General features: G+C 45.3%; 1 protein-coding gene across 1 annotated transcript; it reads left to right on the top strand.

Annotated features, from left to right (window-relative positions):
• Positions 1-2,930: 2,930 nt before the first annotated feature.
• LOC131725047 (interleukin-11-like) lies at positions 2,931-16,674 on the top strand. Its single transcript, XM_059018446.1, has 5 exons — positions 2,931-3,191; positions 8,244-8,398; positions 11,812-11,898; positions 12,451-12,612; positions 14,377-16,674. The coding sequence occupies exons 1-5, from the start codon at positions 3,185-3,187 to the stop codon at positions 14,542-14,544; spliced, it is 579 nt and encodes a 192-aa protein (XP_058874429.1). The 5' UTR covers positions 2,931-3,184; the 3' UTR covers positions 14,545-16,674.
• The last annotated feature ends 9,694 nt before the right edge of the window (positions 16,675-26,368 follow it).

Here is a 26,368-nt window from a genome sequence, read left to right as displayed (position 1 = left end):
GCCGTGTTTGATGTTTGATGTTTGTTGATGTGGTCAATTTAAACACACTTGGAAAGTTTAAAACAGACTCAGACCCAGAAACACTGAGATGCATTGCGATATACTGAGACACACACTGAGACACACACTGAGCTACATTGAGACACACTGAGACACACACTGAGACACACTGAGAGATACACTGAGATACACTGAGAGATACACTGAGATACACTGAGACACACACTGAGATACACTGACACACTGAGAAACACTGAGAAACACACTGAGACACACACTGAGAGACACACTGAGATACACTGACACACTGAGAGATACACTGAGATACACTGAGACACACACTGAGACACACACTGAGAGACACACGGAGAGACACACTGAGACACACTGAGAGATACACTGAGATACACTGAGACACACTGAGAGATACACTGAGATACACTGAGACACACACTGAGACACACACTGAGAGACACTGAGAGATACACTGAGATACACTGAGACACACACTGAGATACACTGAGACACACTGAGACACACTGAGAGACACACTGAGATACACTGAGACACACTGAGACACACACTGAGATACACTGAGAGACACACTGAGATACACTGAGACACACTGAGACAGTGAGATGTACTGAGACACACTGAGATACACACTGAGATACACTGAGAGACACACTGAGATACACTGAGACACACTGAGATACACTGAGACACACTGAGATACACTGAGACACACTGAGACACAGTGAGATACACTGAGACACACTGAGACACAGTGAGATGTACTGAGACACACTGAGATACACACTGAGACACACACTGAGATACACTGAGACACACACTGAGATACACTGAGACACACACTGAGATACACGGAGACACACTGAGATACAGAGACACACACTGAGATACACTGAGATACACACTGAGATACACTGAGAGACACACTGAGATACACGGAGACACACTGAGATACAGAGACGCACACTGAGATACACTGAGACACACTGAGACACACTGAGATACACTGAGACACATACTGAGATACACTGAGACACACTGAGATACACTGAGATACACTGAGACACACTGAGATACACTGAGATGCACACTGAGACACAGTGAGATGTACTGAGACACACTGAGACACACACAGAGACACACTCAGACACTGAGATACACACTGAGACACACTCAGACACTGAGACACATTGCAATACACTGAGATTCACACAAACACAGAGAGGGTAGTGTAGGGGTCATATTTTGGGAAATGCTCCTGTAGCCAATCACAGTGCAGGAATTACCTCCTCAGTGAATGACCTCATTGGAAATGCATGAACTTTCTCACGCTGACTACATCAATCTCCCTCCCTCCCTCCTTCCCTCTCTCTTCTCCCTTTTTTCTTTCCTCTTTCCTCTCTCCTCTCTCCCTTCTCCTCCCCTCTCTCCTCTCCTCTCCCCTCTCCCCTCTCTCTCCTCTATCCTCTCTCTCCTCTCTCTCCCCTCTCCCCTCTCTCTCCTCTCTCCTCTCTCCTCTCTCCCCTCCCCTCTCCCCTCTCTCTCCTCTCTCCTCTCTCCTCTCTCCTCTCTAATCAGCTGCAATCTCCTGAGGGATGTTTACATTCCTCTCACACTCTAGTAGAGAGAGTTCATTGTCCTGGGAAACCACAGACTCACAGAGAGCTCCTGATTCACTTCCTCACCGACCCCACAACAAGATCTGACAGGCAGGGGTGTCCGTCTGTCTGTCTGTCTGTCCGTCTGTGCACCCCTTCATCCCTCCCTCCGTCCATCTGTCTGTCACACTTCACACATTGCAGCATGCATCTGGAGAAGCACCTATCGCATTGTCTTGAAACTTTGTATTAACATTATTTAGCAGAAGATATTTAACATTCTTGGGATATAGGGAGCTGTCTGTCTGTCTGTCTGTCTGTCTGTCACACTTTTAGACCTTGAGAACACAAGACGTTATTCCACACACTGTAAATCATTTCAATAGATTTTGCCAGGACACCTTATTCACTTACCTTGAAAGTCTTCAATATTATTTATTGCCACACTATAAAACCCTGTACAGAACTACAGCAGCTACCCAACAAGCGTAGTGCGCTAGCATTGTCTGCAGTGTGCTGGGCAGAGCCTGGCTGTACTGTCCTGTACACAGGGCAATGCTGGCGGGACCGCACTATACAGAACTAATATAAAATCCTGGAGAGAGGGGAGAGGAGAGGAGACAGAGTGGAGAGAAGAGAGGAGGGAGGAGACAGGAGAGAGAGGATAGAGGAGAGAGCGGAGAGGAGACAGGAGAGAGAGGATAGAGGAGAGAGCGGAGAGAGGGAGAGGAGAGAGGGGATGGAGGAGAGGAGAAGGAGAGAGGAGAGAGAAAGGGGAGAAATAGGAGAGGGGAGAAGAGAGGGAAGAAAGGACAGAGGACAGAGGAGAGAGGAGAGAGGAGAGAGCAGGATAGAGGAGAGAGGAGAGGACAGAGGACAGAGGAGAGAGAAAGAGGAGAGAGGAGAGGAGAGGACAGAGGAGAGATGGGAGAAGAGAGGAGAGTGGAGAGAGGAGAAAAGGGAGAGAAGAGAGATGAGACAAGAAATAAGAGAGAGGGGAGAGTGGAGAGGAGAGGAGAGAGAGGAGAGTGGAGAGAGATGAGAGAGGAAAGAGAGGGAGGAGACAGAGAAAGTAAGAAATAGGGAAATGGGAAGACATGGGAAGAAATGATAGGGTGGGAAAGATACAGTGAGATATACTGAGACAGAGAGGGAGAGAGAAAAAGAGAGAAGGACAAGGAGAGGTATAGAGGAGAGAGAGGGTGAGTGGACAGGGTGAGTGGAGAGAGGAGGGAGGGAGGGAGGGAGGGAGGGAGGGAGTCTGTCTGATTTTGTGAATGGCTTAGTGAGTGACTCATTATTTGTCATGCTGCTCTCTGAGTATAAAGGAAGTTGTGAACATGCCTGTGCATCTCAGCAAAGCTGCAAAAACGTGTCTGTCTGTGTGTGAGAGGAGCCCGCTCTGTATCTCCACATCTCTCTGTCTCTCTGTCTGTCTGTCCCACACTCTCTCCATCTCTCCATCTCCCTCTCTCCCTCTGTCTGTCTGACTGTCTCGCTGCAACCTGACTGGAAGAGCAAATCACCTGGGAACAGAGAATCGACCCTCAACCATGAACAGTAAGTAACTTCACTGAGAGCTGAGTGTCAGTGTATTCAGAGAGACTTCACTGAGAGCTGAGTGTCAGTGTATTCAGAGAGACTTCACTGAGAGCTGAGTGTCAGTGTATTCAGAGAGACTTCACTGAGAGCTGAGTGTCAGTGTATTCAGAGAGACTTCACTGAGAGCTGAGTGTCAGTGTATTCAGAGAGACTTCACTGAGAGCTGAGTGTCAGAGTATTCAGAGAGACTTCACTGAGAGCTGTGTGTCAGTGTATTCAGAGAGACTTCACTGAGAGCTGAGTGTCAGTGTATTCAGAGAGACTTCACTGAGAGCTGAGTGTCAGTGTATTCAGAGAGACTTCACTGAGAGCTGAGTGTCAGTGTATTCAGAGAGACTTCACTGAGAGCTGAGTGTCAGTGTATTCAGAGAGACTTCACTGAGAGCTGAGTGTCAGTGTATTCAGAGAGACTTCACTGAGAGCTGAGTGTCAGTGTATTCAGAGAGACTTCACTGAGAGCTGAGTGTCAGTGTATTCAGAGAGACTTCACTGAGAGCTGAGTGTCAGTGTATTCAGAGAGACTTCACTGAGAGCTGAGTGTCAGTGTATTCAGAGAGACTTCACTGAGAGCTGAGTGTCAGTGTATTCAGAGAGACTTCACTGAGAGCTGAGTGTCAGTGTATTCAGAGAGACTTCACTGAGAGCTGTGTGTCAGTGTATTCAGAGAGACTTCACTGAGAGCTGAGTGTCAGTGTATTCAGAGAGACTTCACTGAGAGCTGAGTGTCAGTGTATTCAAAGAGACTTCACTGAGAGCTGTGTGTCAGTGTATTCAGAGAGACTTCACTGAGAGCTGAGTGTCAGTGTATTCAGAGAGACTTCACTGAGAGCTGAGTGTCAGTGTATTCAGAGAGACTTCACTGAGAGCTGAGTGTCAGTGTATTCAGAGAGACTTCACTGAGAGCTGAGTGTCAGTGTATTCAGAGAGACTTCACTGAGAGCTGAGTGTCAGTGTATTCAGAGAGACTTCACTGAGAGCTGAGTGTCAGTGTATCCAGAGAGACTTCACTGAGAGCTGAGTGTCAGTGTATCCAGAGAGACTTCACTGAGAGCTGAGTGTCAGTGTATTCAGAGAGACTTCACTGAGAGCTGAGTGTCAGTGTACTGATATGAAACATAAGTGGACAGCAGTGTGGAGTAGTGGTTGGGGCTCTGGACTCTTGACCGGAGGGTCGTGGGTTCAATCCCAGGTGGGGGACACTGCTGCTGTACCCTTGAGCAAGGTACTTTACCTAGATTGCTCCAGTAAAAAAACCCAACTGTATAAATTGGTAATTGTATGTAAAAAATAATGTGATATCTTGTAACAATTGTAAGTCGCCCTGGATAAGGGCGTCTGCTAAGAAATAAATAATAATAATAAGTGACTTCATTGAGAGCTGAGGCATCTAGTAGTGTTAGTATTATAATCAGTATTATTATCAGTATTATTACTAGCAGTGTGTTACAATAATCAGTTCTCAATGAGACAAAGCACTGCATTAGATCAGTCTGTCTGAAGCAGCAAGTCTCAGCTCAGCTCTGTTCTAGATCAGTCTGTCTGAAGCAGCAGGTCTCAGCTCAGCTCTGTTCTAGATCAGTCTGTCAGAAGCAGCAGGTCTCAGCTCAGCCCTGTTCCTAGATCAGTCTGTCAGAAGCAGCAGGTCTCAGCTCAGCTCTGTTCTAGATCAGTCTGTCAGAAGCAGCAGGTCTCAGCTCAGCTCTGTTCTAGATCAGTCTGTCTGAAGCAGCAGGTCTCAGCTCAGCTCTGTTCTAGATCAGTCTGTCTGAAGCAGCAGGTCTCAGCTCAGCTCTGTTCCTCACATGATAAAAGGACACTTTGTTAACTTTCCTCGTGTGTCTCGATTGAGAGATCAGGTCACAGATCTTGAGCCCCAATCTCTCATTTCTAGTTCTATTATTATTATTTAGTCATTTAGCAAAAAACTTACAGAGACTAGGGGGGTGAACTATGCATCACAACTGCTGCTGCAGAGTCACTTACAATAGGACCTTGTTTGTTTTACGGAGCACAAGGAGATTCAGTGACTTGCTCAGGGTCACACGCACACACGCACACACACACACACACACACGCACACACACACACACACACACACAGTGAGTCAGTGGCTGAGCCGGGATTTGAACCTCCTGGTACAAGTATTTCTTTAACCACTGGACCAGCAAGCCTCCTAGTTCTGATGAGCAGCTGTGCTGGAGTCTGTGTGGAGTAGTGGTTCGGGCTCTGGACTCTTGACCGGAGGGTCGTGGGTTCAATCCCAGGTGTGGGGACAACGCTGCTGTACCCTTGAGCAAGGTACTTTACCGAGATTGCTCCAGTAAAAACCCAACTGTATAAATGGGGAATTGTATTTAAAAAATAATGTGATATCTGTATAATGTGAAATAATGTATAATGTGATATCTTGTAACAATTGTAAGTCGCCCTGGATAAGGGCGTCTGCTAAGAAATAAATAATAATAATAATAACTCAGGTAAACCTGCATGTTGTTTAGTTGTTTCTGAGAGTCCACAAGCAGAACCTCTGTGTGTAATCAGAACTCAACATTAAACAGGCGCAGCGGGTTGTGGGAATTGGGCCTGTAGGGTTGAGCTATTGATTGGTTGGTTAAGATATTGATCGATTAAGCTATTGATTGGTTGATTGGTTGGTTAAGTTGTTGATTGGTTCAGCTATTGGTTGGTTAAGATATTGATTGGTTGGTTAAGTTGTTCATTGGTTCAGCTATTGGTTGGTTAAGATATTGATCTATTAAGCTATTGATTGGTTGATTGGTTAAGAGATTGATTGGTTGGTTAAGTTGTTGATTGGTTCAGCTATTGGTTGGTTAAGAGATTGATTGGTTGGTTAAGTTGTTCATTGGTTCAGCTATTGGTTGGTCCTGTAGTTATCTCACATGTACAGACAGCAGGGAGGCTGTCTTGTGTTTAGAGATGAGTGAGCTGTATCAATGGACTCCATCCTGGACACACACTGATCTCTGTACAGCTCTGGATATATATCATCATGTAATCAAAGAAACTACAAAATGATCTTGCAAAAAAAGTCTACCGGAAGCCATAATAGAAGTACAGTAGATTTCAGAAATTGTTTTCAGTTTTTCGTTGAGTATCTGGAAAGCTGCAAAGCGGTGTGTAATTCAATATGTTAATGTACCATTATTCAGCAGGTTTCATTCCACTTTATGAAGGAAAATGCATTCATTCTATAGGGGAGGAGATGCAACACTTTTGGTCAGAGCTGTACATGCGATTCTGTAATAAATACTGTGCATACATGAATGCTAACCTACAGGACATACTGCCTTACATTTGAACTGCAATGTTAATTTGAACTGTGACCTAATACTTTTAAATATACAATAATACACACAACACCACAATACACACAATAATACACACAATAATACACACAATACCACAATACACACAATAATACACACAACACCCCAATACACACAACACCTCAATACACACAATAATACACACAACACCTCAATACACACAATAATACACACAATACCACAATACTACACATAACAAAACACACAACACCTCAATACACACAACAATACACACAATAATACACACAACACCTCAATACACACAACACCTCAATACACACAGCACCTGTGCTCTAGTCTAGCTGCTGTAGTCAGCAATCACTGTGCTCTAGCTGCTATAGATACAGTATGGTATGCTGTACATGCGATTCTGTAATAAATACTGTGCATACATGAATGCTAACCTACAGGACATACTGCCTTACATTTGAACTGCAATGTTAATTTGAACTGTGACCTAATACTTTTAAATATACAATAATACACACAACACCACAATACACACAATAATACACACAATAATACACACAATACCACAATACACACAATAATACACACAACACCCCAATACACACAACACCTCAATACACACAATAATACACACAACACCTCAATACACACAATAATACACACAATACCACAATACTACACATAACAAAACACACAACACCTCAATACACACAACAATACACACAATAATACACACAACACCTCAATACACACAACACCTCAATACACACAGCACCTGTGCTCTAGTCTAGCTGCTGTAGTCAGCAATCACTGTGCTCTAGCTGCTATAGATACAGTATGGTAAGAGACAGGGAGAGGGGGGTCGACTGGACACTGATATTAGTTTAGTGAGGAGAGGCAGGGGGAGGGAGTGTTGTGACTTGTTCATTACTTCATGTTTCAAGCCCCGCCCCTCTTGTCAGTGTAAACAGTGTCTTTGTAACACCACGGCCCATGCTAGCATGCAAATTCTCAGGCTGTTATCTGTGTCTCTGATGCAATCACCGCTATAAATCACATCCTGAACAAACTACTGGCAGTGAGATTTCAGATATGTGATACAGAAGATAGAGACATCACAAAGAAAGAGAGAGAGAGAGAGAGAGAGAGAGAGAGAGAGAGAGAGAGAGAGAGAGAGAGAGAGAGAGAGTAGTTACCTTGCTACTGAAAGCTGCAGACAGACAGACAGACAGACAGACAAAGTGCCTGAAACTAAACTGAGTCAAGTAGACAAGCGTTTGGGCTCCAGTGTGTATTAATGCCTTCATCATCCAGAACTTCACTCAAAATCAGAAGAGACTAATAAAGAACTCAAGCTGGCAGACACACAACCCGTCCTTCAGAGATGTAAAACAAACAAGGTCCTAATGCAAGGGACTCTGCAGCAGCCGTTGTGATGCATGGTCAGTCGCTTGGATAAATGTGTCTGCTAAATGACTCATTAATAATTAATTCATTTGGCAAAATGTGTTGTATCCTGTTTGGTGATTTCATTCAAATGTAATACCACTCTTATCAGTGTAAACAGCTGTATAACGCAGGGTTACTGGCCCTGCCAATATGCAAATACTTTGACAAATTTCCTTATTGACAGAATACAAGGCAAAATACTTTCTCTAACCTCTCTCTCTCTCTCTCTCTCTCTCTCTCTCAGATTTCTCTGCTCAGATCCTATTGGCTCTCTTCAGCTTGTTCTGTGACATCACCAGCGTGGTCTCCGCCCCCCACCGTTACCGCGGCGACTTCAAAAGTCTTGTCAATCAGGCGCAAACTCTGCTGACAGAGAGCAAACACCTGCTAAACCACATGGTGAGGAAATGAACCAGAAACACACCCTACCCCCTACCCCCTACCCTACACTCTCTCCTACTACCTCTCCCCTCTCTCCTTTCTCCTCTCTCTCCTCTCCTCTCCCCTCTCTCCCTCACTCTCTCCTCTCCCCTCTCTCCCTCACTCTCTTCTCTCCCCTCCTCACTCTCTCCTCTCCTCTCCTCTCTCTCTCTAATAAAGCTCTTGTTGTTTTCAGTGCAAGGAGGATGTTACTCAATCCAGGAATTCTCTCCTCAGTGTTTTGGCTGCAATTCAAACTCTCTGTCTGCATTAGAGAGTTCAAGACTAGACTCTCACCTCCGAATACAGGAAGTGTCTCTCAGAACACTGGCCTGTGAATTAGTATGCAGCCGAGTCTGTCTCTTATATCAGTTAATATGTACATCGACCCTGTCTCTTATATCAGTTAATATGTACATCGACCCCGTCTCTTATATCAGTTAATATGTACATCGACCCAGTCTCTTATTATTATTATTTATTTATTAGCAGACGCCCTTATCCAGGGCGACTTACAATCGCAAGCAAATACATTTCAAGTGTTACAATACAAGTAATACAATAAGAGCAAGAAATACAATAACTTTTGTTCAAGTGTGACAAACCACAATTCAATAATACAGCAGATAATAGTGATAGTGACATCAGGATATGATTAAATAGTGATAGTTACATCAGGATATGATTAAATACAAAATACTACAGGTTAAACACTTGGCAGATTACAGTATTCTGAAGTACAGGATTAAATGCAGTAAAATAGGGGGCAGATAAGAGCAAAATAAAGCACATTTAAATGAAGGGTGATAGTGTCCCAGGATACAAACAGAGGAGTTCTACAGGTGCTGTTTGAAGAGGTGAGTCTTAAGGAGGCGCCGGAATGTGGTCAGGGACTGGGCAGTCCTGACATCTGTAGGAAGGTCATTCCACCACTGCGGAGCAAGGGTGGAGAAGGAGCGGGCTTTGGAGGCAGGGGAGCGTAGCGGAGGTAGAGCCAGTCTTCTAGTGCAGGCGGAGCAGAGAGGTCGAGTGGGGGTGTAGGGAGAGATGAGGGTCTGGAGGTAACTGGGTGCAGTCTGGTCAAGGCATCTGTAGGCGAGTACAAGAGTCTTGAACTGGATGCGAGCGGTGATCGGGAGCCAGTGGAGCGAGCGGAGTAGTGGAGTAGCGTGGGCGAAGTGAGGCAGAGAGAACACCAGGCGGGCAGCAGAGTTCTGGATGAGCTGGAGCGGACGGGTGGCGGACGCAGGGAGGCCAGCCAGGAGGGAGTTGCAGTAGTCTAGGCGGGAGTGTACCAGGGCCTGGACCAGGAGCTGGGTAGCGTAGTTGGTGAGGAAGGGTCGGATTCTTCGGATGTTGCTCAGGAAGAATCGGCAAGTGCGTGCCAGAGTGGAGATGTGCTGGGAATAAGAGAGGCAGGGGTCCAGGGTGACTCCAAGGTTCTTAGCGGAGGAAGAGGGAGAGAGTGTGGTAGATTCCAGAGGAACAGAGATAGAGAGATCAGAGGAGGGGGAGGAGGCGGGAAAGAAAATGAGGTCAGATTTAGAGAGGTTGAGTTTGAGGTGATGCGAGTGCATCCAGGAGGAAATAGCAGAGACAGGTAGAGATGCAGGAGGAGATGGTGGAGTCAGAGGTGGGGAAGGAGAGGAAAATCTGAGCATCATCAGCATAGAAATGGTATGAGAAACCATACCATTTAGTCGACTCTGTCTCTTATATCAGTTAATATGTACATTAAGGGGTCTTTTTTTCCAGATTTAACTTAAATCTTGTATTTTTTCCCCGGATTTATAAATGTTGTGAAAATAAATAAGTACAGTATATATATATATATATATATATATATTGTAAAAGATTGTTGCTCACACGGGTTCGTGCCCCTTTAAAATTACGACCCAGCACAGAGAAATTGAGTTTTTAAGCGCGGTTGCGCTACTTTTAATTAAACACAAAAACAAACAAAAACCTAACTCCGTTTGGAGCGCTTACTAAACAGGTACTTTCCCTGACTAACTTCCAGGACGGCTAAGCCGTTTACCTGACACCACAAACCAAACAAACCACGCAGGTCTCCAGCACTTACTTTTATATGACTGCTCGGAAGCAGAGCACCTCTCTTCAGCTTCCTTCTGCTCAGCAGCCTTGAGCAGACAGACTGCTCCTCTTAAATACCCTGCACCTGGTCCCAATTCTCAATTACTGCCCAGGTGCAGGGGATAATTAAATAATAAAACAGTTAAATTAAACAAAAGAACAATTAACAAAACTGATTAACTGAAAAACAAAACAATTAAATACAAAAGGTGCATTTTCTTTCTTTTTTCTTCTTCAGGGAGGTTTCAACCCCCTCCCTGCTGTCTCACACAACACGCTGCCTTACTATATATATATATATATATTTTAAATGTGTACATTCAGATATAATTTATAAATCTCTTAACAAGATTTAACATTTAGCTAAATATTTACCTGGCCAGCTAAACCTGGAGTTTGTATGGAAATGAGCTCCTCCCGCTTTGTGCTTTCTCTCGATTTGATTGGCTCTTGTAATGCCAATCAGGAAATATGCAAATTTCAGCATTACAAGAGCAAATCAAATCGCGTGAAAGCACAAAGCAGGAGGGGCTCTGCATACAAACTCCAGGTTTAGCTGGCCAGGTAAATATTTAGCTAAATGTTAAATCTTGTTAAGAGATTGATAAATTATATCTGAATGTACACATTTAAAAAATATATTTATTTATTTTCACAACATTTATAAATCCAGGGAAAAAAATACAAGATATGGGTTAAGACATCTTAAAATAGTAACGCTTTTTTTTACACATGGCACCCCACAGTACATCGACTCTGTCTCTTATATCAGTTAATATGTTTAGTCGACTCTGTCTCTTACATCAGTTAATATGTTTAGTCGACTCTGTCTCTTATATCAGTTACTATGCAGTTTTGTCTCTCTTGTAAAGATCCACGTTTTTTTAATCTATGATGCCCTCTAGTGTCTGTTTGATATATTTGCAATAACATTTCTTAAAATCAAAATAATGCACCCATTTAATACCAATACAACCAGATGGAGATTTAAAAAATAATCTCAACAATGATTTAAAATCTATCTATCTATCTATCTATCTATCTATCTATCTCTCTATCTCTCTATCTATCTATCTATCTCTCTCTCTATCTATCTATCTATCTATCCATCTCTCTCTATCTCTCTATCTATCTATCTATCTATCTATCTATCTATCTCTCTATCTATCTCTCAATCTCTCTATCTATCTATCTCTCTATCTCTCTATCTATCTATCTATCATCTATCTCTATCTCTATCTCTCTATCTGTATGTGGTGCAGTGTGACATGAAGTGCATCTCTCTCTCTCTCTCTCAGAAGTCCCACTCTGATGCAGACGGGGATCACAAGCTGGACTCTCTGCCGGTCCTGTCTGTCAGCGCCACCAACCTCTCAACAGCACAGGTACGGGAGAGCAGGAGAACATGAGAGAGCATTGCAGATACTGATTCTCTTAATGAGAGCATTGCAGATACTGATTCTCTTAATGAGAGCATTGCAGATACTGATTCTCTTAATGAGAGCTTTGCAGATACTGATTTTCTTAATGAGAGCATTGCAGATACTGATTCTCTTAGTGACAGCATTGCAGATACTGATTCTCTTAATGAGAGCATTGCAGATACTGATTCTCTTAATGAGAGCATTGCAGATACTGATTTTCTCAATGAGAGCATTGCAGATACTGATTCTCTTAATGAGAGCATTGCAGATACTGATTCTCTTAATGAGAGCATTGCAGATACTGATTCTCTCAATGAGAGCATTGATTCTGACACTACTGCTAATACTACGATGCTACTGGCAGTCATGATACTGATGAGAATGCCAATGGTAATGTAATAATACTCATAATATAGACCATGATCTACTTCTCTATGACAGTATATTAACCCTCCTCCCTCTCTCTCTCCCTCCCCTCCCCCTCTCCCCTCCCTCTCCTACCCCCTCTCTCAGGTGAAATCGACTCTCTCCAAGCTCCTCTCAGACCTGTTCTCCTATGAGAAGCATTTTGATTGGCTGCGCCGGGTGAGCGAGCGACCTCATCACGGGCACCTCCCCAAAGTGGTAGGAGTCCTGACTCACATCCGCAACATGATCGCCAGCCTACAACACCAGGTGAGACACCACGACAAACACAACAACACAAACACAACAAGAGATACCAACACATACACGACAACGAGTACAATGCAGAACAACAAAATACACAACAACACAAACACAACAAGAGTACAATACACACCAACAGGTGAGGCAACAACAGATAATACAACAATAATACACAACAAGACAACTACACGACTACACATACACTTATACAATTGTGTTGGTAAGTCAGTGTGGTGTCGTGGCGGGCAGTCAATGCTGGTCACCGGCAGGAATAGGAAACCCAGACTCAGAACCTGCAGTTTACACTCTTACACACACTTTCAATAATTCAACAAAAACAAGTTTTAAACAAAACTCTTACCCAATACAAACTCGAACACAAATGAACACAACGGCACCTAAACTACAGCTATCCCAGTGCAGGGCAGACAGTACACCCTGCGTCTCTCACCCTGCTCTCTGCATATGCTCTCCACCCTGCTCTCTCCATGTGCTCTCACCCTGCTCTCCACCCTGCTCTCTCACCCTGCTCTCTGCATGTGCTCTCACCCTGCTCTCTCCATGTGCTCTCCACCCTGCGTCTCTCACCCTGCTCTCTGCATGTGCTCTCACCCTGCTCTCTCCATGTGCTCTCCACCCTGCTCTCTGCATGTGCTCTCCACCCTGCTCTTGCATGTGCTCTCCACCCAGCTCTCCACCCTGCTCTCTCCATGTGCTCTCCACCCTGCTCTCTCCATGTGCTCTCCACCCTGCGTCTCTCACCCTGCTCTCTCCATGTGCTCTCCACCCTGCTCTCTCACCCTGCTCTCTCCATGTGCTCTCCACCCTGCTCTCTCCATGTGCTCTCCACCCTGCTCTCTCCATGTGCTCTCCACCCTGCTCTCCACCCTGCTCTCTCCATGTGCTCTCCACCCTGCTCTCTCACCCTGCTCTCTCCATGTGCTCTCCACCCTGCTCTCTCACCCTGCTCTCTCCATGTGCTCTCTCACCCTGCTCTCTCCATGTGCTCTCCACCCTGCTCTCTCACCCTGCTCTCTCCATGTGCTCTCTCACCCTGCTCTCTCCATGTGCTCTCCACCCTGCTCTCTCACCCTGCTCTCTCCATGTGCTCTCTCACCCTGCTCTCTCCATGTGCTCTCCACCCTGCTCTCTCACTCTGCTCTCTCCATGTGCTCTCCACCCTGCTCTCCACCCTGTTCTCTCCATGTGCTCTCCACCCTGCTCTCTCACCCTGCTCTCTCCATGTGCTCTCCACCCTGCTCTCTCACCCTGCTCTCTCCATGTGCTCTCCACCCTGCTCTCTCACCCTGCTCTCTGCATGTGCTCTCCACCCTGTTCTCTCCATGTGCTCTCCACCCTGCTCTCCACCCTGCTCTCTCCATGTGCTCTCCACCCTGCTCTCTCACCCTGCTCTCTCCATGTGCTCTCCACCCTGCTCTCTCACCCTGCTCTCTCCATGTGCTCTCTCACCCTGCTCTCTCCATGTGCTCTCCACCCTGCTCTCTCACCCTGCTCTCTCCATGTGCTCTCTCACCCTGCTCTCTCCATGTGCTCTCCACCCTGCGTCTCTCACCCTGCTCTCTCCATGTGCTCTCCACCCTGCGTCTCTCACCCTGCTCTCTCCATGTGCAAATACAAAGCAATACAGCAACTGCCCCAACTATACAAATACAACAATACTACCACACAATAACTGCGGTAATGGATGTGTCTGTGTCTGTATTAACCCTCTCCTCTCCCCCCCTCTCTCCCCTCTCTCCCCCTCTCCAGATGATACAGTTGAATGTGCCGCGCCCGCCACCCCCCTCCCCCTCGCTGCCCCCCCCCCACCCCCCCGTGTGGGAGGCGGTCCAGACAGCGCACGCCATCCTCAAGAGCTTCCGGCTCTTCTCTGACTGGTCAGTGCGGGCGCTGCTCTCGCTCAGTGACAGGCTCTGATTGGACGGAGAGAGGGGGAGGACAAATGGACGCAATACTTGAATCAGCAGGCTGAGTTAAAGAGATCCCAACTGACAAAACAACATCTCACCTGTCTGTTCTGCACCTCACACACACACAGGTCCCAAACGTGCAGTTTGGAAAGAAATTCATAGTTACAGCAGAACATGGAAATCTGTTACACCCACACTTCCAGGTCAGCAGTGTCTTGTGGGTCGCTATCTGAAAGCGTGTCAGTCAATAAGCAAAGCTGAAGAAGAAGCCAGTGAAGGGGACGGGGGACAATTTCACCCTCCAGCTGCACACAGAGATGTCACCACCCCAGTGTAGCAGTCTGGTTTGTGCACAGAGATGTCATCACCCCAGTGCAGCAGCCTGGTTTGTGCACAGAGATGTCATCACCCCATTGTAGCAGCCTGGTTTGTGCACAGAAATGTCATCACACCAGTGTAGCAGCCTGGTTTGTGCACAGAGATGTCACCACCCCAGTGTAGCAGCCTGGTTTGTGCACAGAGATGTCATCACCCCAGTGCAGCAGCCTGGTTTGTGCACACAGAGATGTCATCACCGCAGTGTAGCAGCCTGGTTTGTGCACACAGAGATGTCATCACCCCAGTGTAGCAGCCTGGTTTGTGCACAGAGATGTCATCACCGCAGTGTAGCAGTCTGGTTTGTGCACAGAGATGTCACCACCCCAGTGCAGCAGCCTGGTTTGTGCACAGAGATGTCATCACCCCAGTGCAGCAGCCTGGTTTGTGCACAGAGATGTCACCACCCCAGTGCAGCAGCCTGGTTTGTGCACAGAGATGTCACCACCCCAGTGTAGCAGCCTGGTTTGTGCATACAGAGATGTCACCACCCCAGTGTAGCAGCCTGGTTTGTGCACAGAGATGTCACCACCCCAGTGTAGCAGCCTGGTTTGTGCATACAGAGATGTCATCACCGCAGTGTAGCAGTCTGGTTTGTGCACACAGAGATGTCATCACCCCAGTGTAGCAGCCTGGTTTGTGCACACAGAGATGTCACCACACCAGTGTAGCAGCCTGGTTTGTGCACAGAGATGTCATCACCCCAGTGCAGCAGCCTGGTTTGTGCACAGAGATGTCATCACCCCAGTGCAGCAGCCTGGTTTGTGCACAGAGATGTCATCACCCCAGTGCAGCAGCCTGGTTTGTGCACAGAGATGTCATCACCCCAGTGTAGCAGCCTGGTTTGTGCACAGAGATGTCACCACACCAGTGTAGCAGCCTGGTTTGTGCACAGAGATGTCATCACCCCAGTGTAGCAGCCTGGTTTGTGCACACAGAGATGTCATCACCCCAGTGCAGCAGCCTGGTTTGTGCACAGAGATGTCATCACCGCAGTGTAGCAGTCTGGTTTGTGCACAGAGATGTCACCACCCCAGTGTAGCAGCCTGGTTTGTGCACACAGAGATGTCATCACCCCAGTGTAGCAGCCTGGTTTGTGCATACAGAGATGTCATCACCGCAGTGTAGCAGTCTGGTTTGTGCACAGAGATGTCACCACCCCAGTGTAGCAGCCTGGTTTGTGCACAGAGATGTCATCACCCCAGTGTAGCAGCAGACATCATGCTGTACAGGAGAGCCATGCCTTGCTGTAACTCTGTGTTTCTTTCCATGTAGAAGGACTGTCTAGAGGAAGTGTGATGTATCTGAAAGCCCGTGTAGTAGCTGGGTATAAACAGATATCAAATGAAATGACATATTTTTGCTCTAACTATGTGCTTCTTTCCAAACTGCAACTGTGAGATTCAGGGGCTGCTCTCTCCTCCCTCTCACAGCGTTGACCGACACACTTTGTCAAAGATTTCTTCATTCTCTTTGAAAATCTTTATTTTATAACAAACCTGCACTTCCGTTTTGTACCACAAGTAGGCACCACCGTTGTGTATCTCTCTCGTCAGCTGACACGGGACCAGTATAACAAACCAGTTTAACCACTAAGGCCACTGGTTTACCATTCAGCGAGATTACTTATTTATTCCAATTGTGTCTGGAAGACAGATTGTCTTTGTAAGTTATTTATTTATTTATTTATTTCATTATTATTATTATTATTATTATTATTATTATTATTATTATTATTATTATGATGATGATGAATATTAAAGCCGAGGTGTAGACTGCAGCATGTTGTAGTTATTCTTATGTTCTGTTGTTTCATTGATTCTGATTCTGTTTTGAAGGAGTTTTCTCCTCTCCTCTCTGATTGATTTTATTTATTTGTGTGTTTGTTTGAATTTCTATTTAATTCCTATTTATTTAATTTATTTCAGTCAGAGGCTCCACTGGCTTTTATATGCCGGATGCATTTTGTACTCTTTGTTATTTAATTTTTAAAAATGAATAAAAATATAAAATTTATACAAAAAAGAATCTGTGATTGTCTTAAATTATTTAGCTGTGTCTGTGTGTCTGTCTGTCTGTGTGTCTGTCTCTTTGTGTCACTGTGTGTGTGCGTGTGTGTCATTGTGTGTGTCTGTGTGTCAGTGTGACAGTATGTGTGTCAGTGTGACAGTGTGACAGTGTGTGTGTCTGTGTGTCAGTGTGACAGTGTGTGTGTCAGTGTGACAGTGTGACAGTGTGTGTGTCTGTGTGTCAGTGTGACAGTGTGTGCGTCAGTGTGACAGTGTGTATCTGTGCGTCAGTGTGACAGTGTGTGTCTGTGTGACAGTGTGTGTGTCAGTGTGACAGTGTGTATCTGTGTGTCAGTGTGACAGTGTGTGTGTCAGTGTGACAGTGTGTATCTGTGCGTCAGTGTGACAGTGTGTATCTGTGCGTCAGTGTGACAGTGTGTGTCTGTGTGTCAGTGTGACAGTGTGTGTCAGTGTGACAGTGTGTATCTGTGCGTCAGTGTGACAGTGTGACAGTGTGTGTCTGTGTGTCAGTGTGACAGTGTGTGTGTCAGTGTGACAGTGTGTATCTGTGCGTCAGTGTGTCAGTGTGTGACAGTGTGTGTCAGTGTGTCAGTGTGTTTGTGACAGTGTGTGTGTGTGTGTCTGTGTGACAGTGTGTGTCAGTGTGTCAGTGTGACAGTGTGTGTGTCAGTGTGTTTGTGACAGTGTGTGTGTCAGTGTGTTTGTGACAGTGTGTGTGTGTCAGTGTGACAGTGTGTCAGTATGTCAGTGTGTTTGTGACAGTGTGTGTGTGTCAGTGTGACAGTGTGTCAGTGTGTTTGTGACAGTGTGGGTGTGTGTCAGTGTGACAGTGTGTGTGTGTCAGTGTGACAGTGTGACAGTATGTCTCTCTATATATTTAGGAAGCTCCCTACAATCTCCTTTTTCAATCTCAATAGTGTCTCTCTGAAGACTGCAGCTGTTTATAGACGGAGCTCGCATTCAACATGATGCAAAGCAGGGACCGAAAAATGAATCATATCGTATCGTATCGTATCGTATGGCATGGCATGGCATCGTATCATATCGCATCGTATCGTATGGCATGGCATCGTATCGTATCGTATCGTATCGTATCGTATCGTATCGTATGGCATGGCATCGTATCGTATCGTATGGCATGGCATCGTATCGTATCGTATCGTATCGTATCGTATCGTATCGTATCGTATCGTATGGCATGGCATCGTATCGTATCGTATCGTATGGCATGGCATCGTATCGTATCGTATCGTATCGTATCGCATCGTATCGTATGGCATCGTATCATATCGTATCGTATGGCATGGCATCGTATCGTATCGTATCGTATCGTATCCTATCGTATCGTATCGTATCGTATCGTATGGCATGGCATCGTATCGTATCGTATCGTATGGCATGGCATCGTATCGTATCGTATCGTATCGTATCGTATCGTATCGTATGGCATGGCATCGTATCGTATCGTATCGTATCGTATCGTATCGTATCGTATCGTATCGTATCGTATCGCATCGCATCGTATCGTATGGCATGGCATCGTATCGTATCGTATCGTATGGCATGGCATCATATCGTATCGTATCGTATCGTATCGTATCGTATCGTATCGTATGGCATGGCATCGTATCGTATCGTATCGTATCGTATCGTATCGTATCGTATCGTATGGCATGGCATCGTATCGTATCGTATGGCATCGTATCGTATCGTATCGTATGGCATGGCATCGTATTGTATGGCATGGCATCGTATCGCATCGCATCGTATCGTATGGCATGGCATCGTATCGTATCGTATCGTATCGTATCGTATCGTATCGTATCGTATGGCATGGCATCGTATCGTATCGTATGGCATCGTATCGTATCGTATCGTATGGCATGGCATCGTATCGTATGGCATGGCATCGTATCGCATCGCATCGTATCGTATGGCATCGTATCGTATCGTATCGTATCGTATCGTATCGTATCGTATCGTATCGTATCGTATCGTATGGCATGGCATCGTATCGTATCGTATCGTATCGTATCGTATCGTATCGTATCGTATCGTATCGTATCGTATGGCATGGCATCGTATCGTATCGTATGGCATCGTATCGTATCGTATCGTATCGTATCGTATCGTATGGCATGGCATCGTATCGTATCGTATGGCATCGTATCGTATGGCATGGCATCGTATCGTATCGTATCGTATCGTATCGTATCGTATCGTATCGTATCGTATCGTATGGCATGGCATCGTATCGTATGGCATCGTATCGTATCGTATCGTATCGTATCGTATCGTATGGCATGGCATCGTATCGTATGGCATGGCATCGTATCGTATCGTATCGTATCGTATGGCATCGTATCGTATCGTATCGTATCGTATCGTATCGTATGGCATGGCATCGTATCGTATCGTATCGTATCGTATCGTATCGTATCGTATCGTATGGCATGGCATCGTATCGTATCGTATCGTATCGTATCGTATCGTATCGTATGGCATGGCATTGTATCGTATCGTATCGTATCGTATCGTATCGTATCGTATCGTATCGTATCGTATCGTATGGCATGGCATCGTATCGTATCGTATCGTATCGTATCGTATCGTATCGTATGGCATGGCATTGTATCGTATCGTATCGTATCGTATCGTATCGTATGGCATGGCATTGTATCGTATCGTATCGTATCGTATCGTATCGTATCGTATCGTATCGTATCGTATCGTATGGCATGGCATCGTATCGTATCGTATCGTATCGTATCGTATCGTATCGTATCGTATCGTATGGCATGGCATCGTATCGTATCGTATCGTATCGTATCGTATCGTATCGTATGGCATGGCATTGTATCGTATCGTATCGTATCGTATCGTATCGTATCGTATCGTATCGTATCGTATCGTATCGTATCGTATGGCATCGTATCGTATCGTATCGTATCGTATCGTATCGTATCGTATCGTATGGCATGGCATCGTATCGTATCGTATCGTATCGTATCGTATCGTATCGTATCGTATGGCATGGCATCGTATCGTATCGTATGGCATCGTATCGTATCGTATCGTATGGCATGGCATCGTATTGTATGGCATGGCATCGTATCGCATCGCATCGTATCGTATGGCATGGCATCGTATCGTATCGTATCGTATCGTATCGTATCGTATCGTATCGTATGGCATGGCATCGTATCGTATCGTATGGCATCGTATCGTATCGTATCGTATGGCATGGCATCGTATCGTATGGCATGGCATCGTATCGCATCGCATCGTATCGTATGGCATGGCATCGTATCGTATAGTATCGTATCGTATCGTATCGTATGGCATGGCATCGTATCGTATCGTATCGTATCGTATCGTATCGTATCGTATCGTATGGCATCGTATCGTATCGTATCGTATCGTATCGTATGGCATGGCATCGTATCGTATCATATCGTATCGTATCGTATGGCATCGTATCGTATCGTATCGTATCGTATCGTATCGTATCGTATCGTATGGCATGGCATCGTATCGTATCGTATCGTATCGTATCATATCGCATCGTATCGTATGGCATGGCATCGTATCGTATCGTATCGTATCGTATCGTATGGCATCGTATGGCATGGCATCGTATCGTATGGCATGGCATCGTATCGTATCGTATCGTATCGTATCGTATCGTATCGTATGGCATGGCATCGTATCGTATCGTATGGCATGGCATCGTATCGTATCGTATCGTATCGTATCGTATCGTATCGTATCGTATCGTATGGCATGGCATCGTATCGTATCGTATCGTATCGTATGGCATGGCATCGTATCGTATGGCATGGCATCGTATCGCATCGCATCGTATCGTATGGCATCGTATCGTATCGTATCGTATCGTATCGTATCGTATCGTATGGCATGGCATCGTATCGTATCGTATCGTATCGTATCGTATCGTATCGTATGGCATGGCATCGTATCGTATCGTATCGTATCGTATCGTATCGTATCGTATCGTATGGCATGGCATCGTATCGTATCGTATCGTATGGCATGGCATCGTATCGTATGGCATGGCACCGTATCGCATCGCATCGTATCGTATGGCATCGTATCGTATCGTATCGTATCGTATCGTATCGTATCGTATCGTATCGTATCGTATGGCATGGCATGGCATCGCATCGTATGGCATCGCATCGTATCTTATCGTATCGTATCGTATCGTATCGTATCGTATCGTATGGCATGGCATCGTATCGTATGGCATGGCATCGTATCGCATCGCATCGTATCGTATGGCATGGCATCGTATCGTATCGTATCGTATCGTATCGTATCGTATGGCATGGCATCGTATCGTATCGTATCGTATCATATCGCATCGTATCGTATGGCATGGCATCGTATCGTATGGCATGGCATCGTATCGTATCGTATCATATCGTATCGTATCATATCGTATCGTATCGTATCGTATGGCATGGCATCGTATCGTATCGTATCGTATCGTATGGCATGGCATCGTATCGTATCGTATCGTATCGTATCGTATCGTATCGTATCGTATGGCATGGCATCGTATCGTATCGTATCGTATGGCATGGCATCGTATCGTATCGTATCGTATCATATCGCATCGTATCGTATGGCATGGCATCGTATCGTATGGCATGGCATCGTATCGTATCGTATCGTATCGTATCGTATCGTATGGCATGGCATCGTATCGTATCGTATCGTATGGCATGGCATCGTATCGTATGGCATGGCATCGTATCGTATCGTATCATATCGCATCGTATCGTATGGCATGGCATCGTATCGTATGGCATGGCATCGTATAGTATCGTATCGTATGGCATGGCATCGTATCGTATCGTATCGTATCGTATCGTATCGTATCGTATGGCATGGCATCGTATCGTATCGTATGGCATGGCATCGTATCGTATCGTATCGTATCGTATGGCATGGCATCGTATCGTATCGTATCGTATCGTATCGTATCGTATCGTATCGTATGGCATCGTATCGTATCGTATCGTATGGCATCGTATGGCATGGCATCGTATCGTATGGCATGGCATCGTATCGTATCGTATCGTATCGTATGGCATCGTATCGTATCGTATCGTATCGTATCGTATCGTATCGTATCGTATCGTATCGTATGGCATGGCATCGTATCGTATGGCATCGTATCGTATCGTATCGTATGGCATGGCATCGTATCGTATGGCATGGCATCGTATCGTATGGCATCGTATCGTATCGTATCGTATCGTATCGTATCGTATCGTATTGTATCGTATCGTATCGTATCGTATGGCATCGTATCGTATGGCATCGTATCGTATCGTATCGTATCGTATGGCATCGTATCGTATCGTATCGTATCGTATGGCATCGTATCGTATCGTATCGTATCGTATGGCATCGTATCGTATCGTATGGCATGGCATCGTATCGTATCGTATCGTATGGCATGGCATCGTATCGTATCGTATCGTATCGTATCGTATCGTATCGTATCGTATGGCATTGTATCGTATCGTATCGTATCGTATCGTATCGTATCGTATCGTATCGTATGGCATCGTATCGTATCGTATCGTATCGTATGGCATCGTATCGTATCGTATCGTATCGTATGGCATCGTATCGTATCGTATCGTATAGTATCGTATCGTATGGCATGGCATGGCATCGTATCGTATCGTATCGTATCGTATCGTATCGTATCGTATGGCATTGTATCGTATCGTATCGTATCGTATCGTATCGTATCGTATCGTATGGCATGGCATCGTATCGTATCGTATCGTATCGTATGGCATCGTATCGTATCGTATCGTATCGTATCGTATCGTATCGTATCGTATGGCATGGCATCGTATCGTATCGTATCGTATCGTATCGTATCGTATCGTATCGTATCGTATGGCATGGCATCGTATCGTATGGCATGGCATCGTATCGTATCGTATCGTATCGTATGGCATCGTATCGTATCGTATCGTATCGTATCGTATCGTATTGTATCGTATCGTATCGTATGGCATGGCATCGTATCGTATCGTATCGTATCGTATCGTATCGTATCGTATCGTATGGCATGGCATCGTATCGTATCGTATCGTATCGTATCGTATGGCATGGCATCGTATCGTATCGTATCGTATCGTATCGTATCGTATCGTATGGCATCGTATGGCATCGTATCGTATGGCATGGCATCGTATCGTATCGTATCGTATCGTATGGCATCGTATCGTATCGTATCGTATCGTATCGTATCGTATCGTATCGTATCGTATCGTATGGCATGGCATCGTATCGTATCGTATCGTATCGTATCGTATCGTATCGTATCGTATCGTATCGTATCGTATGGCATGGCATCGTATCGTATCGTATGGCATCGTATCGTATCGTATCGTATCGTATCGTATCGTATGGCATGGCATCGTATCGTATGGCATGGCATCGTATCGTATCGTATCGTATGGCATCGTATCGTATCGTATCGTATCGTATCGTATGGCATGGCATCGTATCGTATGGCATGGCATCGTATCGTATCGTATCGTATCGTATGGCATCGTATCGTATCGTATCGTATCGTATCGTATGGCATGGCATCGTATCGTATCGTATCGTATCGTATCGTATCGTATCGTATCGTATCGTATGGCATGGCATCGTATCGTATCGTATCGTATCGTATCGTATCGTATCGTATGGCATGGCATCGTATCGTATGGCATGGCATCGTATCGTATCGTATCGTATCGTATCGTATCGTATGGCATGGCATCGTATCGTATCGTATGGCATGGCATCGTATCGCATCGTATCGTATCGTATCGTATCGTATCGTATCGTATCGTATGGCATGGCATCGTATCGTATCGTATCGTATCGTATCGTATCGTATGGCATGGCATCGTATCGTATGGCATGGCATCGTATCGTATCGTATCGTATCGCATCGTATCGCATCGTATGGCATGGCATGGCATCGTATCGTATCGTATCGTATCGTATCGTATCGTATGGCATGGCATCGTATCGTATGGCATGGCATCGTATCGTATCGTATCGTATCGTATCGTATCGTATCGTATCGTATCGTATGGCATGGCATCGTATCGTATGGCATGGCATCGTATCGTATCGTATCGTATCGTATCGTATCGTATCGTATCGTATCGTATCGTATCGTATCGTATCGTATCGTATCGTATTGTATCGTATCGTATTGTATCGTATCGTATCGTATCATATCATATCGTATCGTATCGTATGGCATGGCATCGTATCCTATCGTATCGAAATCAATAACATCTCAGCACGTTCCACAACTCAATCAATTACAGGAATACAACAAGATAAGCAATAAACAAACATGTCAGACTGGACTTCAGCACAGTAAACTTCACACACACACACACACAACAATGATCTGATCAGCACACTGACACACAGAACAGTGTGCAGCTCAGGAGCACAGTAACTTCACACACACAACAATGATCTGATCAGCACACTGACACACAGAACAGTGTGCAGCTCTGGAGCACAGTAAACTTCACACACACACACAACAATGATGTGATCAGCACACTGACACACAGAACAGTGTGCAGCTCTGGGGCACAGTAAACTTCACACACACACACACACAACAATGATCTGATCAGCACACTGACACACAGAACAGTGTGCAGCTCTGGAGCACAGTAAACTTCACACACACACACAACAATGATCTGATCAGCACACTGACACACAGAACAGTGTGCAGCTCTGGAGCACAGTAAACTTCACACACACACACAACAATGATGTGATCAGCACACTGACACACAGAACAGTGTGCAGCTCTGGAGCACAGTAAACTTCACACACACACACACACACACACACACACAACAATGATCTGATCAGCACACTGACACACAGGACAGTGTGCAGCTCTGGAGCACAGTAAACTTCACACACACACACACACAACAATGATCTGATCAGCGCACTGACACACAGAACAGTGTGCAGCTCTGGAGCACAAGTTTAGCATCTCCTACAATTTTAGGATTGAGACATAATTTAAAAAAAAACAAAAAAACAATATGAACATAATTTAGATATTTTATTTAACATCATGCAATCAAATAACATACTAAATGATATCGTAAAGCCATCACAGTCGTACAGTAGTGTTTCATGTTAGATTTCAAAATGTCACTTTCTTTATTTTTGCAATTTGTCAGTTTTTCATGAAGTATATGGAAAAATACAAAGCGGTGTGTAATTCAATATGCAACATTATTCAGCAGGTTTCATTCGACTTTATGAAGCTAAATTAGTTGTACCATTTATTAACCTGTAACACTCTGCCCTCTAGTGGATGAAAGAAATACAACAGTAAGAAATATATCTGGACCTGAATACGCAGTCATGTACCATTATTAAGCTGCAACACTCTGCTGCCCCCCTAGGGGATGAGGAGAAGTTTAACATGGTATTTCCTAATCATGTAATATTAATAAAACTAATAATTTATAATTGACTAGCCCCCCCCCCCCTCTCATCCCTCCTCTCCTCCACTCTCCCTCCCTCTTCCCCCCTTAGCTGTACGTGAACAGAACTGCACAGCGGGGCTGCGTCTGAGTCGAGACACAGAGGAGAGTAAATCACAGAACTGACCAGCCCTGCAGCGCTATCTCCTATCTCCTATCAAAGAGAATCCACACCAGGAGACTCCTATCAAAGAGAATCCACACCAGGAGGCTCCAATCAAAGAGAATCCACACCAGGAGGCTCCAATCAAAGAGAATCCACACCAGGAGGCTCCAATCAAAGAGAATCCACACCAGGAGGCTCCTATCAAAGAGAATCCACACCAGGAGGCTCCAATCAAAGAGAATCCACACCAGGAGGCTCCAATCAAAGAGAATCCACACCAGGAGGCTCCAATCAAAGAGAATCCACACCAGGAGGCTCCTATCAAAGAGAATCCACACCAGGAGGCTCCTATCAAAGAGAATCCACACCAGGAGGCTCCTATCAAAGAGAATCCACACCAGGAGGCTCCTATCAAAGAGAATCCACACCAGGAGGCTCCGATCAAAGAGAATCCACACCAGGAGGCTCCTATCAAAGAGAATCCACACCAGGAGGTTCCTATCAAAGAGAATCCACACCAGGAGGCTCCTATCAAAGAGAATCCACACCAGGAGGTTCCTATCAAAGAGAATCCACACCAGGAGGCTCCTATCAAAGAGAATCCACACCAGGAGGCTCCTATCAAAGAGAATCCACACCAGGAGGCTCCTATCAAAGAGAATCCACACCAGGAGGCTCGCTGGTCCAGTGGTTAGAGAAAGGGTCTTGATACCAGGAGGTTCAAATCCCGGCTTA

Source organism: Acipenser ruthenus, chromosome 59 (genome assembly GCF_902713425.1).
Source record: "Acipenser ruthenus chromosome 59, fAciRut3.2 maternal haplotype, whole genome shotgun sequence".
NCBI lineage: Eukaryota > Metazoa > Chordata > Actinopteri > Acipenseriformes > Acipenseridae > Acipenser > Acipenser ruthenus.
Note: the sequence above shows the minus strand (reverse complement) of the source record. Positions and strands in the feature narration are given on the sequence as shown.